The following is a 26,741-nucleotide window of genomic DNA, read 5'->3' as shown; positions in this document are numbered from 1 at the left end:
ATCCTTACATTCAGTTGGAATTTTAAGAAATCCCAAATAGGCAAAAGGATTTTGAAAAAGAAAAACAAAGAAGACTCATATATCTTGATTTCAAAACGTACTATAAAACAAAAGCCACAGTAATCAAAATGGTGTGGTACTGGCATAGGGACGGATATACAGATCAAGAGTCTGTATCAAGCTGGACATACAGCCGAGAGTCCAGAAATAAACCCAAACAAATATGGTAAATTGATTTTCAAAAAGGGTTCCAAGACAATGCAATAGGAAAAGAACAGTCTCTCAAACACTGTTAACTGAGACAACTGGATATCTACGTATAAAAGAATTAAGGTGGATCCTTACCTCACACCATATAAAAGAATTAAATCGAAATTGATCAAAGAGCAAGAGCTAAAACTGTAAAACTCATAGAAGACAACAGAGAGACAAATCTTCATGACCAGGGATTTGGCAATAGTTTCTTAAACATGACACCAAAAACACAAGCAATAAAAGTAAAAAACAGATAAACTGGACTTCATCAAAATTAAATTGGAAAACTTTTATGCATCAAAGGACACTATCAAGAGAGTGAAAGAGAATATACAGAATTTGAGAAATATTTGCAATTCACGTTATTATGACATGATTATGATTAAGAGAATGGTATTGGGACAAGAAATACACAAATTAATGACAGAGAATAGAAAGCCTAAAATAGAACCATACACACATGGAGGCAGAGAGAAAAGGAAGGATCAGTGAATGAATGAAGCTGAAAAACCACAGCAATCTATAAGGAAAGCTGAAGTTGGATTTCCTCCTAACACCATCCTCAAAAATCAACTCAAGACGGGTTTTATATCTAAATCTCAAAGCAAAAGCTTAAAATATTTTTTAAAAGGTATTATTTTAATCACAGAATAAGAAAGAATTTCTTAAGACCACAAAAAGTTCTAACTCTAAAAAGGGCTTAAATTTCAAACTCTAAAAAAACTATAAAATTTACTATATTAAAATCAGGAACCCTGTTCATCAAAAAATCCTTTTTTGTATATGTGTGATTTTTTTTTTTTTTTTTTTTTTTTAGTGTACCATTTTGATTCCCCCTCTTCATTTCCTTTTCTGTAAATTTTTTAGTGGTTACCATGGGGATTACAGTCAGCATCCTAAATTTATAACAATCTAGTTTGAATTGATACCAATTTAGCTTCAAAAGCAAAGGCATTATCCATTAGATACTCAACTGGCAGGAATATAAATTGGTACAACTCCTGCAGAGGGTAAGCTGGCAAGACCCATCAAAATTATAAACACATGCACTCTTTGACCCACTTTACGAAATGTATTCTACAGATACCAGTACAACAACCACCTGCAAAACAACACAGATACAAGCTTTGTTTGTTTTCACATTAGAAACAAGCCAAATATCCATCAACAGGGGGCTGTTTAAATAAACCGTGCTAAACTATACAATCTACATAGTACGAACCTAGAAGCAAGAATACATACGCTTTAATGATATGGAAAGATCTCCAAGGTACACTGATAAGTGAAAAAAAGCAAGATGCAGAATAATGAATTTACCATGACACCTTTGAGTTAAAAAACAAAAAAAAGGAAGACTATGCACGTGTGTGGGTGAGGGCATATAGATATGTCTGTACCTACAGTCCTCTAAATTTTCCTGTGAACCTCAAACTTCTCTACAAAAAGTCTTTTAAAAAACAAAAAAAATTAAAGTAAATGTAAATGGGAGTGAGGGGAGATACCTGCATCAACAAATTCTGGAAAGGTGTATGAAAAAACAAGAACCAAAAGTGCAGCTGTTACTTAGGGAAGGCAGCGGTGGAAAATAGGTCAGATTTAAATACCACAGGGAGGCCTTCCAATATATATACTCTTTTTTCTTTCTTTTTCTTTTTGAGACGGAGTCTCCCTCTGTCCCCCAGGATGGAGTGCAGTGGCCTGATCTTGGCTCACTGCAAGCTCCGCGTCCCAGGTTCACACCATTCTCCTGCCTCAGCCTCCCGAGTAGCTGGGACTACAGGTGCCCGCCACCACACCCAGCTAATTTTTTTTTGTATTTTTAGTAGAGACGGGGTTTCACCGTGTTAGCCAGGATGGTCTCGATCTCCTGACCTCATGATTCACCTGCCTCGGCCTCCCAAAGTGTTGGGATTACAGGCATAAACAACCGTGCCCGGCCTCAATATATACTTTTTGTAATGTTATGGTTTTTGAACCAAGTGAATATATTATCTATGCAAAAAATAAAATACATTTAAAAAAAGAAAAAAAATGGTAGAGCTTGTAGACTTGCTTGTATGTGGTATATCTTTTCATGTAATATATCACAAATATCTTTCATAGTCAAATACAGTTCACCTTGATCCTTTTATAGGAACACATAAATCTCCACTGTATCGATTGACTGTAATTTAGCAAATCACATACTGACAGACATTTAATCTGTTTCCATCTTACCCTGCCAAACAACGCTGCAATAAATTCCTTTGTACATGCATATTTGCACACTTGCCCAATTATTTCCTAAAGATAAATTACTAAAAGTAGAACTGCTCGATCAAGAGTCAACATATCTCATATTTTGATACATGTTGCCAGACTACCCCTCCAGAAAGAACATCTTCAGCAATTTATAGCTGCACTAATCGTAGTGGATGAGACTGCCTGCTGCCCTCCACATGCTCGCCCATCACTACCTGGTATCATTTCTTTTCGTCTTTACTTATCTGCTATCAGCTTAAGTCTGCACTTCTTTAATTAATAACGAGGTTACTACAATTATTGACCATTTGAGATTCTCCTTTCATGTCCTCAGCTTATTTATTCTAGTAGCGTGTTACTTTTTCTCCCAGATTTGTTTGTACTCTTAATATGTAACCGCTTTTAATCCTGTTTGTAGTTTACAAATATTTTTTGCGACTCTGTCAATCTGTGTGTGGTGTCTTTTTCTATACAGAATATTTCATTTTTGTAAATCAGATTTGGCAGTATGTTCCTTTATGGATTCTGGATTTGATGCATGCTTGGAAAGGCCTCTCATATCCCAAGATGATAAAAATATTCTGAGGGTATTCTATGCAGAGAAATTTAAAATTTCTTCCTATGAAGAGGGATATTAGGGTACAGGGCTTTACAAAATTACAATGGCTGCCCAGGTCACCATCATTTCTTTTCTGCCCACATCTGACTGTGCTCCCATCCATCCCCAGTAGATCCTGACGAGAAGCTGTCTGTCCCCACCTTCCTGACCAGTGATGGCTCTGCATCCTGTGACTTAGGTGAAGACAACCAGAATGTCCCTCCAAAGGGTTTTCTTTCTGGTCTGAGAACAGAGAGAAAGAAGCTCCTTTCCTCTATGGTTATAAAACTACAAGGGAATGAGTGTGGAGCTGCTGGCAGCCAACCTCCCTACTGAGCAGAGAAGCTGCCTGAGAGATTCAGCAGATATGCAAAGAGAAGAGAGAATCAGAAATCAATTAAAATGCTGATGGTGTGCCAGGCCCTGGTTCTAGCTGTCTCCAAGGTCAGCTGAACCCCTGTTCTTCCTACGCTCTGGGTCCATGTGTCAGAAAATTCCCTTTTCCACTTAATCTGATCTGAATTGGAATTCAGCTACTTGAAATGAATCCATGGGTGATCAACCGTGGGCCTGTAAAAGCTCTGAGAAGGCTCTAAAGGTTTTTCTTAAGTATAAAGGAAAGCAAATTATCAAACAAGCAACAATAAAATATTTCCATTTAGAGTAAGTATACTTAAGTTAACCCAAGAATATATTAGACCTCCTTCTAAACTTCATTATTTTGGTTGGAGTAAGGGTATTGTTATTTACAGCAATTAAAGCTAAACACTTCAGGTTTTTTTTTTTTAATGTTGCAAAATCTATAAATTTAAATATATTCTTACTTTACATATATTTAAATGAATTGCACCAGCTATGTCACGTTTCATCTGGTTTTTCCTTGTAGTCATGCCTGCCTGCAGTGGTATCAGTTCAGGGGTTTATTCTGCCCTAAGCAGAGCCCACAATGTGTGTCACACCGGCAAAGGTAGTCCTAGCACCTACAGACTTACACAGCCTTCTTGTGGCAATCTCAGAAAACCCTACTTCTTGAATCTACTTCTTTTGTCAAAGCAAAAGCTTAAAATATTTTTTAAAAGGTATTATTTTAATCACAGAATAAGAATTTCTTAAGACCACAAAAAGTTCTAACTCTAAAAAGGGCTTAAATTTCAAACTCTAAAAAAAACTAGTCACATTCTATTTTTTCACAAGACATCAATTAACATAGAATCAAACCTCTATCTGAAGAAGCTGAGAAAAGTCAACCTGATTAACATATCCAAACATTCCTCTCCTACCCAAACGCAGGGCATTCAAGTGGAAGCCAGCAGTGTCCTACTCAGCAAGGTGAGCCGTAGCCAGAACTAGCAGAGAAACCAGCTGCAGAACACAGCCTGGGAGTTCTGTCCAGGTGTTCAATGTCAATGAATCAAAGAGATGCGTTTTATTCTCATACCAGACCCAGGGTCCAGAAAGGAGAAGACAACGCTACTGCAGGAATACAATGGGCCTGACCACTAGAATTCAGCTTCACTGGGAGCAGAAGGAAGAGAAATAAACCAAAGAGGAGATGGGCAGTCCAATATTTATGATGGCTAGGCTCCCACTCTCACATCTCAGGAACAACTGATGACAATGTGGCATTAGGCTGTATGGTCTTACCTACGGAAGGCTGGAATTGCGAGGGAGCTGGGAGGGAAATATTTGGTACTGAAAGTGTGAAGACCTCTGCTGGGGACTGAACAGAGGGGGTATCTTCTGCTGGTGGTGTGAAATCTATCTCATCATCAAAATTATCTTCAAATTCCTAAAACGAAAGAGAGCAAGCATTAAAATACCATTGGCTAACACTTAAAATAGGAACATATTTAGGCACTCATTTGGACCTTGCTGCCACAATTTTTTTCTTTCCAGTTTGTACTTAATGTTAAGTAAAAAGCATATGTAATTGTGCTCTCTGACTCCAAACAGCAGAATACGTAAGACAGGAAAATAAATTACACATATTTCATGTAACTTTTAAAACTGTTAGTTTGAAGTTAAATGCAATGGAATTTACACGAAAATACTCTTCTAGGCTTAAAAATTTACTTTTAAATGACCCTACAGTTTAAGCAATTCTTTTTTTTTTTTTTTTTTTTTTTGAGGCAAGGTTTTGGTCTATTGCCTGGCTGGACAGTGGCTGGAGCATAGTGGCATGATCATGGCTCACTGCAGCCTGAACCTCCAGGGCCCAAACGAGCCTCCTACCTCAGCCTCCTGAGTAGCTGGGGCCATAGGCATGCATCACCACGCTCCGCTAATTTTTTGATTTTTTTTTTCTGTAGCAGCAGAGTCTTTGTTGCCCAGGCTGGTCTCAAACTCCTGAGCTCAAGCAACCCTCCTGTCTAAGTCTCCCAAAGTGTTAGAATTATAGGTGTTAGCCACCGTGCCTGGCCAAACAATTATTTTAAAATTACTACTTTTGTGACATGATTCTTTGCCTACTGAATCAAAATAAATCTTTTTTTTTTTTTTTTTTTTTTTTTTTTTGAGACGGAGTCTCGCTCTGTCGCCCAGGCTGGAGTGCAGTGGCGCGATCTCGGCTCACTGCAAGCTCCGCCTCCCGGGTTCACGCCATTCTCCTGCCTCAGCCTCCCGAGTAGCTGGGACTACAGGCGCCCACAACCGCGCCCGGCTAATTTTTTTTTGTATTTTTAGTAGAGACGGGGTTTCACCGTGGTCTCGATCTCCTGACCTTGTGATCCGCCCGCCTCGGCCTCCCAAAGTGCTGGGATTACAGGCGTGAGCCACCGCGCCCGGCCTAAATCATTTTATTTTAAAGTTGTATATGCATTTCTAATTGAAATGTGATTTCTATTACAATAAATGTTGAAAGACTCAGAAAAGGTATTTTTAAGTGAGTTCTATTTCTCTGAAAAGAGTAACAATGGAAACATTACTAAACTAGCTAAAAAAACCACCAGGATCTGACCCACAAAGGTCACTAAAAAAAAATGGCTTTCTAAAGATGACAACTTTACAACTCTGGATGCAGCCAGGTGAATCACTTGAGCCCAAGAGCTCTAGACCAGCCTGGGCAACATGGCAAGACCCTGTTTCTACAAATAATAATTTTTAAAAATTAACCAGGTGTGGTGGCGTGGGACTACTAGAGTAGTCCTAGCTACTCAGGAGGCTGAGGGAGGACTGCCTGAGCCTGGGAGGTCAAGGCTGGGTGACAGAGCGAGACCCTGTCTCAAAAAATAAATAAATAAATAAAGTTGTGGAAACCTTTTACATGACGTTTGGTGGGAAGCTATCGCAACTCTTCCTGTCACCATTATGGTGAACTGGTATACCTTGATATCCATGTCAATTTACCATAGACACGGCCAATTATCAAGTTATTCATCAAATCATTTGTTCAGATAATTAACATGTACCACCCCTCTAGGCACCACAACAGAAGCTGGGAACAGATCAGCGAACAAGACTGTTCTCCACTGAACGGTCTATGAACTTTTATTTTCAATTTTTCTATCACCTCTTCTAGCCCCGCAATCCAATACAAGAAAGAAACTAAAAGTTACAATGGTAGATTTCTCTAACACTTGTATCTCCATATGCATGTGAGAAGACATTATTCTCATATATGTTCTCCAATGCATTAAAGGACATTACTGCTATTTGTATTGATGGAGTTGGAAGCAAGAAAAATGAGGTACTGTAACTTCAGTCTGGGAGGGTATTTTTGAACAAGAGGAAATCCTTCAATTTTTCTTTTGGACATTCCTAAATAGGGCTCTCTCTGTAAAATGATTTTGTCCGTCGCTCCTACCTTAAAATAATGCCATTCAAAATTTGGCAGCAGCACGACGTACCACTAGATATACCAACCGATGATTCTCAAGATTCAGACCAGGTAACGTATAAAAATAAGAAAAATGGCCAGGCACGGTGGCTCACGCCTGTATTCCTAGTACTTTGGGAGGCAGGGGTGGGAGGATCACTTGAGCCCAGGAGTTCAAGACCAGCCTGGGCAACATGGTGAAACCCTGTCTCTACAAAAAATATAAAACTTAGCTGGGCATGATGGCGTGTGCCTGCAGTAACCTCAGCTACTCAGGAGGCTAAGGTGGGAGGATTGATTGAGCCTGGGAGGTTGAGGCTGCAGTGAAGTGTGATCCAGCCTGGGTGACAGAGAGAGACCCTGTCTGAAAAAAGAAACGAAGAAAAATGAGATAAGCCTGGGTCACTTTTAAAGTTTTGCCGCTGGCTGTCTGGATGAATGTGGGCAAGTCACCTGTGTTACCAGACTGTAGCCTCCTGGTCTGTAGAATGACTTCCATGGACCATCAGCTCTAAAACTGCATAGCTTTAAATCTAGAGAAAGCCAACAAATCACAGATGGAAATACTCTTATACAGTCGCACAGACTCTAGAGCTGGAGAGTGCTCTAAGACACTGCGGCCCCTGTGCCAGCATTACCGGGGAAGCTCAGTAACAACACAGATTCCTGGCTCTCAGATGAACTCCCGCATTCAATCCTGAGATTCAAAAAGCTTTGCATGATCCAAGGCAAGAACGAGGCATCATGAAATGTGAGATGGAGACTGGATTTTGGTATCAGCAACACTGATCAGGCTTTATCTATGTCCTGAAATGGCCAGGTTTCTGTGCAAAGTCCCACAGCAAGACTAACAAGCAAGGGACACAAACTGTCCACCTACAACTGTGCCCCTACTACTAGTGCAGTCAGCAGGGGCCACAGAAGTATCTGTAGGGGTTCTAAGGCCTAGGGACTGATTGCTGTGAGTAAAACTCTATAGGTCTGGGGCAAAATCTTCTAAAGGAACTGATCTCCACCAGTGTTTTCCGACTGCCCTCCTGGGTTCTCAGCCCTCTGTGTGTATATGGCCAGTGCTGACCCAAGAAAACAGCATATCTCTGTTTCTCCTCAGGGCTACCAGAAGGCTCGGGGTAAAGACAGCACACACAAACAGCCATGAGGTTCTAAAGACCAGGGCCCCATGTCCAGGGAAAACAAGGCTTTAGCCAGAAGACGACCTTTTTTTTCCCCTCAATTTGAACCACTGGCCCTCCAGACTCCTGGGTCAGTCCTGTGCGGTCAACAGGGAGCAATATTAAGGACTATTTTCTCCGCACACCTGCATTTCTTCCTTCTTTCTCCCCATGTATTCCTTTATGACAAGTATTTACACAGGTCGAATGCAGTCCAGCAGGCATGCAGTAAGTTCTAGAGGCCTTCCCGGCTGCTGCACTGGTTGATTCCACTGTCTGCTGCTACAACCAGATCTTCTCTATTACCCTCCCTGGCCAGGACTTTACAATCGCAGCCTCCTCCTCCCTGTTAGGGAACTCGAGGTTTCGATGATCTTCCTCTCTCACAAAACACACTGGGGGATCCCTTTGCCTCAGTAACCTTGATGACCACAAATTCACCAGCCTACAGAAGTTTGGGGGTGGAGGGGAACAACCATCTTGCTCTTCCTCATAGGCCTTATGGACAGTAAATTCAATCACCACACTTCACTCTTCACTCAGCAAAAACCTCAACTCACTACAGGCAAGTGCTTACTGTCAATAATGGAGGCGCAGCAAACTACAGCTGATGCACCAAATCCAAACCTCCTATTTGTGTAAATAAAGTTTTATTGGCACAAAGCCATGACCATTTGTTAACAGTGTCTATCCTGGCAGAGCTGAGTTGCTGTTTTAGAGACTGTGTGGCCCACATATTCACTAAGGTAGAAAATATTTACTATTTGGCCACTAGGGAAAAAAAATCTGCTGATCTCTGCTCCCAAAGGACTGTGCTATCCAGTTATTCTATTGAAAAACATACTGGAAGACCATTTTAAATGTTCCTACCCTCTGTGCTCACCTTAAAGTCTATTTCTGGGTCCTTACAGCAGGATACACAGTTTGCAATTAACGCTATTAATATTATTAAACTGCACACACACAGGATCACAAAAGATGAGGAAACTTCTGCAGCAGGTGGCGCCTCCCCTGGAAAGAGAGAGAAATAATATTAAAAACATGTACATTCCAAAATCAACTTTAATTAGTGAAACAATAGTTTCCTCTACATACAAATGGGTGCAAGGATTAATAAAATAATGCTCGAGAAAAAACTGATGATCCATCCAGGATAAGAAGCTGTTGTTTCTTTGAAATAATTTAGATTTACAGAGGAGTTACAGAGATAATACAGAGAGTTCACATACACCCTTCACCCAGCTTCCACTAATGCTAACATCGTACATTACCACAATATGCTGATCAAAACTAGGACAGTAACACTGGTAACAAATGTTATGAAGTGAACTTCAGGCTTTATTCAGATTTTACTGTTTTCTCCACTTTAGTCCTTTTTTCTTTTCAGGATTCAATCCAAACTACCAATGTTGCATTTAATCACCACGTGTCCCTCAGCTCCTCCAGTCTCTGACAGGTTCTCGTCTTTCCTTGCATTTCATAACTCTTGACACTTCTGAAGAGTGCCGGTCAGTTATTTTGTGGAATGTCTCTCAACCGGGGCCACCCAATGTCTTCTCAGGATAAGACCAAGGTAGTTAGAGAATTCCAGTGGGGTGAACTGTCCTGCTTGCACAGTAGGGTGCATGACCTCCGCCTGGTGAGGTGACCTTTGATCCCGTGGGCCAGGTGGCTCCCACCAGGCATCACCAAACCACTGCAGGCCTACCTTTCCCTTCTCATACTCTATTTCTCGAAAGCAATGCTGGCCCACAGGGAAGGGACATAAGCTGTACTTCCTGGAGGGAGGAGTGGTAGAGAGTCTGCAGACACAGGTTAAAAACCCTCCAGTAATTAGTAATATCAGGGGGAAGAAACTTTGAGGCTATGCAACTGCCTGTTTCTCCTTCAGGTCTTGCACACCAGTTTTCTGCATCTGTCAACACATCTTGCCGACAGCAATTACTACTGTGATGTTTGGAAGGTGATTTTCTATTTCCCTCGTTTCTTCTACATTCGTTATTTAGAATTTTGTAAGGAAGATTGGTCCCCTCTCCTCCCCTTATTTATTTTATTCAGTCACGTATATACTTATGGACTCATGGATATTTATTCTCTGGGCTGTAATCCAAAGTCATCATCACTTATTTTGTGGCTCCAATCGTTCCAGCCTTGTCCACTGGGAGCTCTGTTAAGGGGACTCGGCCGGGCGCGGTGGCTCAAGCCTGTAATCCCAGCACTTTGGGAGGCCGAGGCGGGTGGATCACGAGGTCAGGAGATCGAGACTATCCTGGCTAACATGGTGAAACCCCGTCTCTACTAAAAATACAAAAAAAAACTAGCCGGGCGTGGTGGCGGGCGCCTGTAGTCTCAGCCACTTGGGAGGCTGAGGCGGGAGAATGGCGTGAACCCGGGAGGCGGAGCTTGCAGTGAGCCGAGATCACGCCACTGCACTCCAGCCTGGGAGACACAGCGAGACTCCGTCTCAAAAAAAAAAAAAAAAAAAAAAAAGGGGACTCCCGGATCTTTTTGGCACGCCCCATTCTTCCCTTTTTCTCCAACTCTTCCTTACTTCCGGGCACTCCTCATATTTTCCCTACTCTGCTTGAGAACCAGCCATTGCTCCAAGGAGCCCTGGTCACGATAAGCAGGGAGGGAGGCGGTCTGCAGACTACAGCCTGCAGCCTGCTGTTGCGTGGGGGGCCTCCCCGGACTCCCCAGAGAAGAACGATTTCTACATCTTTAAGGGGCTGTTGGAAAAAAAAAAGAATATGCCAAGGATACTGCCTGTGAGCCACAAAGCCTAAAATATTTTACTGCCTGGCCTTTTCTCATCCCTATCTAGAGCATAAAGATTTTTACATCTTATGTTTAGCAAGTTCTTCGTTATCCGGAAAACATCTTATTCAACTAGGGTACTTGTGAAACTTTTCTTTGTCAGAGCAAACTGTTAAAGTCTCAGCTACTGGAGTTTTACTGAGAAATAAACTTTTCCTTAAAATCCTCATCTATGACAGGCACAGTGAGCATGCCTGTAATCCCAGCACTTTGGGGGGCCAAGGTGGGAGGATCGCTTGAGCCCAGGATTTTGAGACCAGCCTGGGCAACAAAGTGAGACTCCATCTCTACAAAAAATAAAAATAAAAATAAAAATAAAAATGAGCTGGGCGTGGTGACACATGCCTGAAGTCCCAGCTACTCAGAAGCCTGAGGTGGGAGGATGGCTTGAGCCTGGAGGAGGAGGCTACAGTGAGCCATAAGCACATCACTGCACTCCAGTCTGGGTGACAGAGCAAGACCCTGTCTCAAAAAATAAAAATTAAAAAAAATAAAAATAAATCCTCATCTATGGCTAATTAAGTGTTCAAATGCACCAAAAGGCAGGCAGAGAGATAAATTAATGAGGCTATTTTTTTCTTAAATGAAGCTAGGTTACTTGAAGAAAAGAAAAACTAACCCAAACTCCTAGGTGAGCAAAACACATTCTTGAATCCAAAATAAGCTTCAGTGAATCAGGGAAGTCTAAAATGAACTGCAAACAGAAATCAGTTCTTTTTCAATAACAAAAGGTCCCTTTGGGGAAGCAATGCTGAAACACCATTGTTACAAGCGGGCTCAGTCTGTGCTTAAGAATAATACAGTTAACCAAGGGGTGTCGAGAACCTCCAAGTTCTAAATCAACAAAGTCTAAAACAGAGGAAAGCCCATACATTTAACACAGGCGGTAACTAGGTGATTCCTCTTAAAACCAATCTGGAGGAAGTCAGCTTTCACTGAGAACAAGAATTCCCTAACTACAGACACACTTTTGTCCATCTGGAAAACCTAAACTAAGTGAGGAGCTTGAGCCACGGAGAGCCAATTCTTATGAATGAAGACCAAGAGGGACAATTTTCTTCTCTTCCTCCTTGCAGTGAGCTGTTCACTCATCCAGACAAGTGAAGCCTGTGCTTCCCCACTGGAATTTCTTCTTTTTTTTTCTATTAAGAGATGGGGGCCTCACTATGTTGTCCAGACTGGTCTTGAACTCCTGGGCTCAAGTGTGCCTCCCACCTCAGCCTCCTAAAGCGCTGGGATTACAGGCATGAGCCACTGCGCCAGACTGCTGGAATTATTTCTGAAGAACTGTGCTTCACTCCCCTGATTCACAAAACAAACATTAAATGTGACTCCTGAGAATTATATAGCAAAGCACTTTCACATTGTTTTTTACTGATTTATTAAGATGCATTTGGATGGTTAAGGGAGAAGAAAAAGAAAAAGAAGACGTAGTTTGTCCACTGCATCTCTGAAGTTCAGGTGCATCTCACACCTCAGATTAGTTTAACTGGCAGCATTTCTTCTTTTTAGTGGTACAAAAATAAGGGTGTGACTTATCATCAACCTCATTTGACATTTGATAAAATACAGTATTATTTCATTTGGTCATCGCAACACCTCTGAGGTAATACGACCAGCTCCACGTCGCAGATGAAGAAACTGATGTGTCCATGAATCCAGGTGGGACAGTGGCAGGCCAGGCTGAGTTTAGGTATGCCGGGTGCAAGCTCCTCTCTCCTCGAAACCACACTGCTCCGCCTCAACGTGGTTGACTTTTAACACTTAAAAACAGCCCACTGTCCTTTGAACCCAAGTCTGTCATTAATTAGGGTAGTTTATCCTTCTTCAAACTCTGCAAAGTTGATCTGGAATTACTTTTTCCTCTCTTGCACCCAGAGTTTTTGTTTCTTTCTTTTTTTTTTTTTTTTTAAATCATCACAAACTACCCATTTATTATACAACTGGATAAGGACTGCATGAATGCCAGCCCGATTATCTGATTCATGAAAGTGTTCTCTGTGAGTCACTAGATAGGCATGAAGAGTATAACCAGGTTAAGAACAATGCACTATGCCAAGCTTTGCCCTAGGTCTCTGCTATACTTACTTCTGCTAGGGGCTGCAGGGCACCTACTCTCCCTTAGATTTCCTCAGTGTGAACCACACTTATTCAACCCCAGTATTTAACAGTCCCATTAAAACTAATGCCTGATAAACTGACTAGGTAGCTTCAAGTAGACATTTTTAGTTACCCCTTTTTAAAACTTTAAAGTATTTTTATTTTGATGAGTCCAAAAGCACTGTGCTTAAAAAAAAAAAAAAAAAAAAAAAAACTCTAGCAATGAAAAAAAAAAACCTTCCATAAAATGAGGAAATCAAACATAGCCTGGAAGGTGAGACTGGTTTGCAGAAACCACAGAGAGGAAGTAAATTCTAGACTTGCGGAACCACAAATAAAATCCCCACACCGCCGTGGTCAAACTAGAAACCAGGCCCTGACACAGTTCCTGACTGCAGCTGTTAGAACCCGATGAAGACAGACAGCTTTCTTTAACATGCAGCCTACAGCACTGAGAAGTGCATAAATGAGCCAGTCACCTACTAAAGAACATCAAGAACAGGCGTCACCATACATTTAGGCAGCTTTTCCCATCACAAATTGAGAGCAAGCACCAGTTGAGGTCTGGGGGACTACATATGCTTCACCCAGGACACTGATTAAAAAATACCCAGCATCTCTACAGCACATTCTGTGAGTTTTCATTTAATAGTTTTCAAAGCATTTTAATAGCTATCTAGAACTTGATTTAACAAGCAGAAAACTTGAGAAACTCTAAGAGGTAGGTACAAATTATCTGTTTTAGAGACAGGTAATTTGGAGAATGCAATTTCTCAGTAATGACTCAGGGTAAGCCAGGAATACCACCTATTAATTCAACCATTACAACTCCAGCCTAATTGTCTGATTCATGATCTCTAGAACCTCAGATGAAACTGGACCCATATGTAATTAACTAAAGAGTTGTCTGTGAAGCCATTTTTGGATTCAATTAAAAAAAAAAAATTAAAGACCACAGATAAAAAGAAATGATGATCAATGTCTAGCTCCATTAGGGATTACAAAATGCTACATATTCTAATGCTGTCATCCCTTGTTCAGTCACTAGTGGATATGCTTTCATAAAGAGAAATTTCCTCACACTTAATATTTGGTCACCCAGTGGTTCAAGTTATAAGGAAAAGGCAGACTAGATACTTAAATCTTTCTCTTTCTTTGCCAGTTTTAAAAAAATGAGTTGGTGGTTGGGCGCAGTGACTCATGCCTGTAATCCCAGTGCTTTGGGAGGCCGAGGTGGGGGGACCATGAGGTCAGGAGATCAAGACCATGCTGGGCAACATGGTGAAACCCCGTCTCTACTAAAATACAAAAAATTAGCCAGGCGTGGTGGCGCATACTTGTAGTTTCAGCTACTCAGGAGGCTGAGGCAAGGGAATCGCTTGAACCCGGGAGGCAGAGGTTGCAGTGAGCCGAGATTGCAACATTGCACTCCAGCCTGGCGACAGAGCAAGACTGTCTCAAAAAAATAAAATAAAATAAAATAAAAAAGAGTTGGTTCACTAGCACCCTCTGGCAGTGACCAGTTCGAAGAGCTGCTATCACTGTTTTGTGATATCCTTATGAGCTAATGAATTTAAAGCACCCACAGGCTTCCATCTGTTGTGGTTGTTCTGATTGACATTCCCATTGTCCTGTCTCTAGGAGGCAGGGCCTCTAAAGGGGTTTGCTCCCAAGCCCTCCCACAAGGTCCCAGCAGGCCTGGGTGGAGTTCTTGCTCCCTGGGATGTTCCAGGCATATCTTGTATAGTTTCTGTTTCAGACCTCCTATCAATCATTTCCCCAAATAGCCTTGGTTTCTTTTAAAGTGAACTGCTAATGTAAAGACCCCAGTTTCAGGAAGTAGAGCTGCTTATTCACTGCCGGTGTCACAACTACCTTAGAAAACAATGTATCACGGTTTTGTAACATTGAACTTTGGCACCCCTGTGGTCTAAGCAGTTGCCCTCTTCGGGGATCAGGAAACTATGGCCACTGGGTGAAATCCTGCCCATAGTTTTTGTTTTGGTATGGCCTGAAAGCTAAGAATAATTAAGAATTCACGTTTTTAAATCATATTTTTAATCCAAAATAACATTTTATTTGACATAAAATAACATTTTATGACACATGAAATTTATATCAATAGCTGATAACACAGAAAGACATTATGTATCTCCTGATGGAAAAACACATCACCACCTATTAAACAGTACTGCCCAAAACAAGCAAACAAAAACAATATCAAACCTGAATCTAACCAACCACCTAGATCCAAATGTCAATATGTAGGAAACACTGTGAATAGTGAAACATGTTAAATACCACCGCAAGAATGTAATCGGCAAAATACAGGTTGTGAAAAACACTTGGGGAGAAAAGCCTAGGAAACTGTAAAAAAAGGAAGATGAAGAGAGGGAGAGTGGCGAACATTAAAAGACTAAAAAGACCTACCCACCAATTCCAACATATGGATGTTATTTGAATCGTGATTCAACCTATTTTTAAAATTATGACATTTCAGGCTATTGGAAATCTGAACACTGACCATATTAAGAAAATGTAATTCATTTCTCCTTGGAGTGATAATGGTCATGTGCTGTTTTTAAATGTAGTCCTTATCTTTTGGAGATCGTGACCTACTTAATGATGTCTGGAATTTGCTTCGAAACAGCACCAGGGCGTGGAGGAAGTAGACGGGGGCAGCATGAAGGAAGATGGGCCGCAGCTAATTCAGGCTGGGTGGAAGCTGTGTGGGAATTCATTACAGTGCCTATGTCTTGCATGCTTGAAGCTTTCATTTATTAAATGAATTTAAAAGTTTAAATGGAAAAAAAGCAGATATCATAATTTATAATCCATATTCTTGCTTACTTCTGATACGGGCATTAACATGCTAGGGCTGTCGTAACCAAGTATCACAAACTGGGTGACTCAAATAACCAAAATGTATTCTCTCAGTTTTGGAAGCTCCAAGTCCAAGATCAAGGTGGCAGCAGGAAGGGCTCCTTCTGAGGGCTGTGGTGGCAGAATTTGTTCTAGGCCTCTCCTTGCTTCTGGTAGCTGGCTGCCTTTTCTCTAAGTCTCTTCCCATCATCTCCCCTCTACATGTGTCTGTGTCCAGATTTCCTCTTGTTACATATAAGGACAGCAGTCACACTGGATGAGGTCCACCCTCATGACCGCATTTTCACTTGATCATCCCCGTAAAGACCCTCTCTCCAAATAAGGTTACGTTCTGAGGCACCAGGGTTAGGGTTTCCACGTATGAATTTAGGGGGGACACAATCGAACCCATCTCTAGCATAGATGTTTACATGAAAACAAGGGCGGAGCGTTCTCGGCAAGGAGCAGGCGGCTGCAGGGGGCAAGGGGCACGCTGTGCAGGCCGGGGCCGGGAGCGGGGCCCAGCAGGAGCGGAGTCGGGCCCGGGAAGCCCGGCCGGGCGGGGAGCAGCCGTGGCGCCACAGAGGGTCGGGGCCCGGCGCCCGGGCCCAGGCGATGGTGACACATGCGGCGGTGGCACCACCTTCAGACATCACCTCGTGCAGAACGTAGGCCTCGAGGTGCACCTGCTACCGGCCCAACCGCCGCGAGACTTGGCTCTTCTCCGGCTTCTCCACCGGCTGGAGCTGCCGGCTGCACGCCGACTGGACCGAGCTCACCAACTGCGTGCCCGGCGTGCTGGACTGCCGCAACTCCGCCACGCTGCACACGACCAAGAAGTTCTACTACATCACCCTACTAGGAGACCCCATGTCCCGCTACCTGAGTGAATGGCGGCATGTGCAGAGGGGTGCCACGTGGAAGACGTCGTTGCACATGTGTGACTCGCGCACGCCCACGCCCGAGGAACTGCCGCCCTACTACGAGGGCACGGACTGGTCGGGCTGCACACTGCACGAGTTCATGGGCTGCCCGTACAACCTGGCCAACAACCGCCAGGTTCGCATGCTGGCCGACCTGAGCCTGGTGGCCTACTACAACCTGTCCTTCATCCCCGAGGGTAAGCGGGCCCAGCTGCTGCTTGAGAGCATCAAGAAGAACCTGCAGGGCATGGCCTTCTTGGGCCTGACCGAGTTCCAGCGCAAGACGCAGTACCTGTTCGATCAGATGTTCAACCTGAAGTTCACCCGGCCCTTCATGCAGTACAACAGCACGCGGACGGGCAGCGTGGAGGTGGACGTGGACACCATCCGCCGCATCGAGGAGCTCAACGACCTGGACATGCAGCTGTATGTCTACGCCAAGGACCTCTCCCAGCAGCCCTACCAGTACAAGCCGCAGCTGGAGCGCAGGGAGCAGCGCCTGAGGAGCCGCGAGGAGCACCTGCTGCACCGGGCCAAGGAGGCGCTGCCGCGGGAGGACGCTGAGGAGCTGGGCCTCGTGCCCAACGAGAACTACATGAGCCACATCATTGAGAAGTGGTAGTGGCAGTGGTGGCCACGGGGAGGCCTCTTGGGGAGTGTGGGGGGTAAAACAGGACAGACAACAAGTCCACCCAAGGCTGTCACGGGAAGAGCATCCCAAACCTGCTCCACAGAGGTAGCTGCATCCTGGGGGGGGAAAAAAACAGGGATGCAGTGGGCCTGGGCGGGGCTGGGGGCTTGAGGAATCAACAGCTGCAGCCAGTGGGTCAGAGGAAAGCATGCTCCAAGGATGCCACAGGCAGGGCAGGGCACGTCCTCCAGAGCAGGTGTTGTGCCTGCTCTCCTGGCCCCCTTGGATTTATCACGAAAACTGAAGGTTTGCACAAGAGACGAGGACAGTGGAAAGTGGACCTGTCAGGCCAGGAGTGTCTCCCTCACCAACTATTCACACAGCACTTGCTCTTAGCTCCTCTGTCCAGGCTACTAGGAGTGAGACCAGCTTCTGGCAACTGCCCCAGCTCCAGGCTCCAGGCTCCCCTTCTGGCTGCCCCCAATGCCCCAAGGCCTGGGGAGCCCCCAGCTCACCCATGTGTAGCTCCCTCAAGATCAGGGCCCACCCCATCTGAGGCACAGAAGACTCGAGTCCAGCCCCCAGGAAGCCCATTCCCCTCTCTGGCCCATGGTCCTGCTTCATGCTTTGGGTCCCAAAGCTGATGTTCAGGCCCCACCCACTCCCCACAGTCCTCAGACCAAGGAGGGGTTTGGGGAGTAGGCCCAAGCTGCATTGCCGGCCTTCTATGGACCGACTGGCAGCCCAGGAGTGGGGAGGCTTTGACCAAGGATGCTGCCACTTGTGCCTGAGTCCCTGGCTGGCCTTTGGAGGTGACCACCCAGGCAGACCTGGATCAGACTGGAAGGGCTGGGGACTGAGCGCTCCCCTGCCACTGTTCTCCTTTCTGACCCACTGGGATTTGCTAGCAGGCTGCCGCAGCCCCATCACTAAGACACGTACTCAAGAGCTCAAATACCTCTGCTGCCACCAGCGTGTGGATTAAGTTCATCAGGCTTCCATCGGCTGGAGCGTGGGACCATAGCCCCTGCCCAGGAGCCATACCCTCGGACCACAGTGGCTCTGGATGGCCAGGAACAGGAACTCGAGCTTTCAGATGCTCAACTAGCCTTGACAAAACAGCTGTAGGTGGCCTCCCTGACACCAGATACTCAGCCCTTTCCACCCTGGCTCTCCTTGCATTTCCCCATGCTGCCCACCCCCTGGCAAAAGGCTGGCCATGCTCTCTGTTCCCAGCAGCCTCACAGGGTTCCCCACTGGCTGCAATGGCCCTACTAAAAGCCATGTTGCATATCCGTTGTAAGCACGTGCCCTGTGCCCTGTCCCCATCCCTTATGCCTAGGAGGCCAGGCTGGTGTCTCTACGAGGGCCCCCACAGGCGCCCTGGGTCCCCCAGAGAGCAGACTGGTGTGCTCAGGCTGCAGGCTGACTCAAAGGCAGGGCAGTGGGCTCTGCAGGTCACTTGGCTGGGGTTGGCGGGGGCCCTCTCTCCTGCCCCAGCTTTCACTCAGCCACCGCAGCTGCCCCACCGTGGGGTGGAGATGTGGGTCACCACGGGCTTGGGAGCAAGTGTCTTCTGCAGCACAGGAAGGCGAAGGTGTGGTCAGATGAGGTTCCTACCCCTGGAGGTCTGGCATAAGGGCCCCACCCTCAGGCCTCCTACACTGGCCTCATTTTACTTTGGGGTCCAAGGACAGGGCGGTCAACTGGGCAGGGTGGGCAGCGTGCCAGCCCAGCGCAGTGCCACCTCCCTGGGTGGATGCATCACACTAAGGAAGTGAGTGCCAAGGGGATGCAGTGGTGTGGTTCTTTCAAAGGGAGCTCAGGGTCAATGGGAATCTGCTGGGACACTCAACACTAGGGTGGGTGCACTCCGGGGAGGAGGAGGAACATGTTCAGGGGAGTGTGGGGTCTTGCACAAGCCACGTGGGGCACCTTGGCCTCCCGGCAGGAGGTGGACACCCAGCCAGAGGCCCTGGCTCAAGGTGGCCTCACCTGGCCATGGGCTTTCTGGGTACACGGGCCCAAGCGCAGGTTGTTTTGTACACATTGGAGTATGTGTTAACTTATGCCCCGCACCCCAACTCACACGGAAGCACGGGTCTCGTCTCAGTCTCTTTGGCTGCATTTGGAAAGCAGTCTCCTCTTGGGCCAGTGCCAGGCTGAGGTGTCCAGAGGCGGCGGCAGCGGGTAGTGCCCTCAGCCCCCGAGTGTCCAGCCTGGCACTTCCCGTTCAGGCCACCTGCTTTGGGTCAACAGTTCCTTTGCCAGCAGCATCTCCTAAATCGTAAGGACTCTCTCCACCCAGGGCCCTCCCAGGGCTGCGAGGACGGAAGCAGGCAGGCAGTGGAGCTAACAGCTTAGTCACCAGGACCCCCAAACCTGCAAACGTCCCCTCCTGGAGGGGGAAGCCAGGAACAACAGAACTGCCTACGAAACAAGGCTGTGAACTTTTTGGAAACTGGAACTGTTTAACTTGAACCCAGGATCGTTTAAAGCTTTATTTATTTATAGCTTCTTCTTAAAAAAAAAAAAGTGTTGAGAAGAAATTTTTTGGTTATTCATACAAAAAAAAATAAGTTGATGATGGAAAAGCAAGTCATAATCATCTAATTGTTTTTGTCTAGGTCGAGAATAAATGTTAGCCAATGAAATAAACCCTGACAAGGAAAGAAAATATAAATAATAATAAATAAATAAATAAATAAATAAATAAAAACAAGGGAAAACGAAGAAGAGCTAGAGACCAGTAGGTGCACATATCAACAGCAGCTACCCGCAGAGATAGAAATGGAGTGGCTGGGGGACAAAGTGTGCTATATCCGTTCCTATTTGTTGAATTTTGTACCCCCGGCTTCTCGCCATTTTTAACCTAATGGCAAAACTCCTTAACAAGGCTTCAGCATCCATCGTTGCCTGGCTACTCCTGACCTCCCAGCCCCAACTCCAGCACTCCGCCCCAGCTCTCTACTATGACCTACGATGACCCTCTCTCCATCCTTCCAGATGATCTTCTGCCACTTCATTCTCATATATTCCCCTACCCAGAAACGCTACCATGACATGCACCCCCACCCCCATTCATCCATGCCCATCAGAGCTCAACTCGGAAACCATCCTTGAGGCCCATGGTTGCAGTCCCTGCCTGTGCTCTCCCAATTACCCTGCATCTGGAATCTGTCACTCCATGTTGTAAATGCCCATATGCCTTCCCCACTAGGCTGCAAGCTGAATGGCGTCATGGGCCAGCCTTGTATAATCCACCAATGACTCCCCAAAGCCTGGCCCAGCGCCTAGGATTCAGGTAGAAGTCAGGGGTAAGAAAAAGAGAAAAAAGTGAGAGAGACAGTGATGAAGGGGCATAAAGCAAGCAAGTGAAAATAAGCAAGCAAGGGAACAAAACAGGAAAAAAAAAAAAAAAACAACAGAAAGAAACCATAACCAACCCACTGGATCACAGAATAAACTTACAAGCTAGGTACAGTGGCTCACACCTGTAATCCCAGTGCTTTGGGAGGCTGAGGTAGGAGGATCACTTGAGCACAGGAGCCCAAGACCAGCCTGGGCAACATAGTGAGAGGTCATCGCTACAAAAAGTGTGAAAAATTAGCCAGGCATGCTGGCACACGCCTGTAGTCCCAGCTACTTAGGAGGCTGAGGTGGGCGGCTCACCTGAGCCCAGGAGGTCAAGGCTGAAGTAAGCTACGATCACACCACTGCACTCCAGCCTGGACAACAAAGTGAGACTCTATCTCCAAACAAAACAAAACAAAACAGAATAAACTTATGAGCCAGGTATGGTGGCTCATGCCTATAATCCCAGTGCTTGAGCTCAGTTCAAAACCAGCCTGGGTCTCTACAAAAAAATACAAAAACTTAGCTGTGCGTGGTGGCATGAGTCTGTAGTCCCAGCTACTCGAAAGGCTGAGGTGGGAGGATGGCTTGAGCCTGGGATGTTAAGGCTGCAGTGGTCCACGATCGTGCCACTGCACTAAGGCCTGGGTGACAGCCTGGGTGAAAGTGAGACTGTCTCAAAAATAATAATAATAAATAATAATAATAATAAACTTACATTTTCAGGGTCAAACAAATAGGATTATAAGAAAAGCATTCTTCAGTAATATTACACTCTTACTCGGGAACATTTTCCCACTGTTAACATACACTGTATTGGGGTAGCACGACGCTTATTCCCCAGGTCTCCAAGAACTCACACAAACATGTACCCGTTTTGCTTAAGCTGCATAACTAAGGTATTTTATTAAGAAATACATTACCTCAAAAAGTGGATTTCCCTCCATTTATGGTCTCCCTCAAAAACAGGTGTTTACCCACACGCACCACGTTCTCGCACAGCCTTGTCTCACCGGAGGCCTTCAGAGCATTCTACTCAGTGCGGGCAAAGCGAGAATCCAAAGGCACCCTCTTCCCCAGGGAGCCCTTGGAGCACAGGACTGAGAAGAAAGCCCCACACACGGGCAGAGCCATAGCCCCTGGACCTCTAGGCCAATATGTGTTTAGGAACCAAACAGGAATCTTAATTGGTGCCATCTAAGATGTGATTTAAATTTGTTTTAGTCTGAACACTGTGTGTATTAGTTTGCTAGGGCTGCTAAAACAAAATACTACAGACTGTGGGGCTTCAACAGCAGAACCTGACTCTCTCACAGTCCTAGAGGACTAGGTGTCGGCAGGGCTGGTTTCTCCTGAGGCCTCTCTCCTCGGCCTATGGACAGCGACCTTCTCCCTGCACTCTCAAAGGGGCTTTCTTCCATGTGCATCCCTGGTGTCTCTGTGTGTGTCTAAATTTCCCCATTTTAGAAGGACACCAGTGAGAATGGACTACAGCCCACCCTCAGGACTCACCTGTTTAAAAGCCCTATCTCCAAATACAGTTATAGTTTGAGGCACCTGGAGGGGTACCACTCAGCCCTTAGCACTGTGTCAATTTACTAACCTTTTCACCTTTTTAATTATTTATTTACTTACTCACTTATTTATTTAGAGATGGAGTCTCGCTCTGTCTCCCAGGCTGGAGTGCAGTGACGTGATCTCGGCTTACTGCAACCTCCACCTCCCAGGTTCAAGTGATTTTTCTGCCTCAGCATCCTGAGTAGCTGGTATTACAGGCACCTGCCACCGCACCCAACTAATTTTTGTATTTTTTAGTCGAGACTGGGTTTCGCCATGTTAGCCAGGCTGATCTCAAACTCCTCACCTCAGGTGATCCAACCACCTTGGCCTCCCAAAGTGCTGGGATTACAGGCACGAACCACCACGCCCAGCCTTAATTTCTTATTTTTAAGTGTACAAATAAGTGTATATATTTATGGCATATGTGTGACACTCTGATACAGGCATGTGAAGTATAATACTACACCAGGGTATTTGGGGTGTCCGTCACCTCAGGCATGCATCATTTCTTTGTGTTAGGAACACTCCAATTCCACTCCTTTAGTTATTTTAACATATACAATGAATTGGTCAATGTATTAATTGAAGAAAGCCAATCCCACTGGCAGGGGTCCATCCTTGACAGCACAGGCATGGGCATGAGGGCATCCTGCCTTCTAACTGGAAAAGCAAGTGTAAAACAAGGGCCAGGTCCTTACGTATCTTGCCTGTTTTCTGTTTTGCCCAGACCCTCTCACCTCAGGGAATTTGCATAGGAGAATTCTGTGCCTACCTGAAAATGGACAATGGTGGCTACTTAGACAAAGGATTAGACAAAGAAAACTCATGGAACCGAGGGAAGCTAAGGGCCAGCAACCTTCCAAATGGTCCCAACATACAGCCCATCTCTAAAACACATCGTGTGGGCCTTTTTCTCTTAGTACATTAGGACCGCTAAGCCTGTCTTCCTCTTCTAACACCCTGACAAGTAGCATTGCAGCCCAGAGACTTAGTAAAATGAATCATCAACACACTACTTGGGGAAAAAAAACTGAACAATTATTGCAGATCACACATTTTTATTTAACGCCTCAAACTTACAAACCCATCTATCATCAAGGTTTCCTGTACTTAGAATTTTAAGTCACAAAATGTTTTCCTTGCCATAATATAACAATATATCTATTTATAAGAACATTAAACAACCTAGAATCTCCCTCAGGTATTCTAATACTGGAAAGGAAAAGGGAAATGAAGCATGGCAGTAAATATACTCAGCCACACACAACAGTAAAGAGTGCACTGATGATCCCGTTCATGAAGCAGAGATTCCACAAAGACCGTAAGCCAGAATCTCAACAGCCTAGGAAAACAGATCGCTCTGCGTGCTAATCACAGACAGGCAAATGTTCCTCTGTTCAAAAGTGATTTTCAAGGTCAGCCAGCCCAAATGCTCCCTCACACTTGCAGAAAGGTTATATAATTTGAGTGCTAATTAAATACCTGCAAATGAGATCATTTTATATGAAGCTGCTGGTTTCTCTCAGACTATTCCACTAAAATTTGTTACCAAAGAACCATTTCATTCCCATTTTAAAACACTAACTAGGATGGAGACTACTACAGAAAAGCTCATCTAAGGCAGCACGGTGTGGCCAAAAGAATGTCGGGCTTGAATGACTTCTGCCAGACAACTGGGCCCCCACACCCCAAGAAATGAAGGGCTGGATATTCCGGGAACTGGAACCTTGGTTAAGCTGCTGGCATAGCTGAGCTATGGCGTCATCCACGGCGCTTCCATGTCTTTAACAGCTTTGAATGGTGGTTCCACACTCCAGGAAGCCGATGCAGGAACAGGAAGCATCTAGTCCCAAAAGGAGAGACTCAGAGCCAGATTCCCAGGGCTCACCCCCACAACCATCCCTGCAGTGGACCACCAAGGTCTAGGGGAAGGATATTCTGTTTTGCCACACAACTTCCCATGTACGTCTGCAGAGATGTGCAGGCAAGTCAATGGCAGTACTGGATTCACAACACTTAGCCAATCCAACTTCTGCACAATACAGCCGAAAGGATGGGAGAGGTGCGCTAAATGTCTGCTTCTTACTTCCCATGTAGGGCAGACCCTAAATAGCCTAGAAAAACATGTCTACTTTTTCTTTCAAATCTCTTACAATCCCTCGATGGAGTCTATGTTCTCAGAGCCCTTCTGGCTTCGTAAAGCCTAACTTAAGTTCTTGCAAATATAACTGAAATGCAATCTTAGGCAATGTGTCCTTCCAAGCTCTCTCTTCAGAGAGGAAGTACTTAGTGGTACTACTGCAGTAGGACTGGCGGTGAGAGATGGCTGGGCCTGGGTATGAGGAGAGAGAATTCATTATACTCTTCAGTCTACTTCTGCATATGTTCAAAATTCTCTACAATGAAGTTTTAATTTTTAAGTACTATCTTCGAAACTAAGCCAGAAACTGGTTACAACAGTGACCTTGACAAGGTTCTACAGCACACAAAGGCAAGATCATCTAGGGTTTCTTATTTGATAATGCTTCAACTGATGTCTTTATGTTATCCAGAAAAATAAGCCCAAAGACAATTCAGTATCTAATTAGGTGCTTCCAAATACTCAGGTATCCAGCCCAAGATTAAAGACCTCCAGACAGTTAAGAGGGTTATGGGACAGGGGTGTCACCTACTGAAATGGCTGCACAGTCATCCTACTGTGAAGCTCACCAGTCAGAAAGCCCCACCAACACATTCATTCATTCAACAAACATTTACTAAGCATCTTATAAGACAGGTGCCACTATAGGTTCTGAGAATAGAGAACAAAGGACTGGGGAGATTGTAATTTTACAAGGAATGACGAGGGAACACATTTCTGATACTATAACTAACTCATGCAAGAAATGACAGTGATTTGGTCCCAGGAGGGTTATAAAAATAGTCAATATTTACACGTTGCTTACAATGTTCCAGGCAGTATTCTAAACTCTTCCAATTCCATAACAACTCTTTGAGGTAGGTGGTGCCATTAGCCCCATTCTATGTTATTTTTTATTTTTTTTAGAGAGAGTCTTGCTCTGTCACCTAGGCTGGAGTCAGTGGTATGATCAAAGGTCACTACAGCTTTGTACTCCTGGGCTCAAGCCATACTCCCACCTCAGCCTCCCGAGTAGCTGGGACTACAGGTGTGCATTACCATGCCCAGATAATTTTTTAATTTTTTGTAAAGACAGGGTCTCACTATATTGCCCAGGTCTCCACCTCTTGGCCTCAAGTGATCCTCCCACCTTGGGCTCCCAAAGTGCCGAGATGACAGGCATGGGCCACCGCCCTTGGCTAATTTTTAAAAATTTTTTGCAGAGATGGAGTCTCACTATGTCGCCCAGGCTTGTCTTGAACTCCTGGCCTCAAGTGACTCTCCCCGCCTTGGCCTCCCAAAGTGCTGGGATACAGTCATGAGCCACCGTGCCTGATGAGCCCCATTTTAAAATGAAGAAACGGAGCACTGAAGAGGCAAAGTAACTTCTCCAAGGTCAGACAATACACGGTGAGGCTCAGAGTGCAAGCTCTTCCCACTCCATGGCAGCGCAGGGGACGAAAGCAGGCGAAGAAGCCAGGACGTGCTGGCAGATGCGAGGTGAAGCTGGAGGGAAAAGGGGCATGGAGCGCACCTCCAATCCATTTATTAACTCCCTGCTCTGAAACAGGAACAGACTTTCAAGTGTCACCTGACATTTGAAAAACCTCTTAAGTAAAAGACAGTGCCCAACCCAAACAGATACAAAGGAACCTGAGGGAAACAGACAATGCAGGGGCTAAAAAATAATTTAAAAAACCAACTATAATATTCTCAGAAATAACAGGAGACAGTATACTCATGAGAAGAAAGAGGCTATTTAAAAAGTGGGGAGATGAGGCCTCCTGGAAATCAAATGAAATTGAGAAAACTACTTGCACATAGCAGTAGAACACAGACAAAAAGAACAACAGAAGTAAAGTAGAAGCTCATTCCAAAACATCCAACAATCTGCTGATAGAAGCTTTAGATAAAAAGAACAAAGAGAAGGAAGAGAAGATCATTCTTCCCAAAAAGTGTGTGCATATTTACACATACGTGTGTGTGTGTGTGTGTATATATATACACGAAAATTTTCCAGAACTAAAGCACACAACTTTCAAGATTCAAAGGGCCCACTGTGCATCCATGTTGATGAATGAAATGGATGAAAAGAGACTCATGCCAAGGCACAGCTTTACAACTGGTCAGAATCTAGACACAGAGGAAGTCTTAAAAGCTTCAGACCTCCCAAGAGGCTGGACAGCGGCCGCAGAGACACCACCGCAAGACTGGCATGGGACACAAGGGTTCCAAGACACAACAGCCAAACACATGGAGAGGAGATTTAAGCTCCTGACGAGGCACATGGGATGG

At 44.9% G+C, this 26,741-nt stretch overlaps 1 protein-coding gene and 1 pseudogene across 3 annotated transcripts in view; one reads left to right on the top strand and one right to left on the bottom strand.

Annotated features, from left to right (window-relative positions):
* Positions 1 to 26,741, bottom strand: part of LMTK2 (lemur tyrosine kinase 2) — a 108,308-nt gene that overhangs the window by 63,290 nt on the left and 18,277 nt on the right. For both annotated transcript variants that reach the window (XM_015134347.3, XM_077996160.1), the window contains exons 2-3: positions 8,964 to 9,091; positions 4,739 to 4,883 (exon numbers count right to left, since the gene is read on the bottom strand). In XM_015134347.3, the coding sequence (XP_014989833.3) occupies positions 4,739 to 4,883; positions 8,964 to 9,091 (273 nt within the window). The remainder of the gene's footprint in view (positions 1 to 4,738; positions 4,884 to 8,963; positions 9,092 to 26,741) is intronic.
* Positions 14,186 to 17,700, top strand: LOC144339704 (heparan-sulfate 6-O-sulfotransferase 1 pseudogene; annotated as a pseudogene). The gene has a single exon (XR_013415025.1). The product of XR_013415025.1 is annotated as a heparan-sulfate 6-O-sulfotransferase 1 pseudogene (transcript).

The sequence above is a fragment of the Macaca mulatta genome, chromosome 3 (assembly GCF_049350105.2).
Source record: "Macaca mulatta isolate MMU2019108-1 chromosome 3, T2T-MMU8v2.0, whole genome shotgun sequence".
NCBI classification, from domain to species: Eukaryota; Metazoa; Chordata; class Mammalia; order Primates; family Cercopithecidae; genus Macaca; species Macaca mulatta.
Note: the sequence above shows the minus strand (reverse complement) of the source record. Positions and strands in the feature narration are given on the sequence as shown.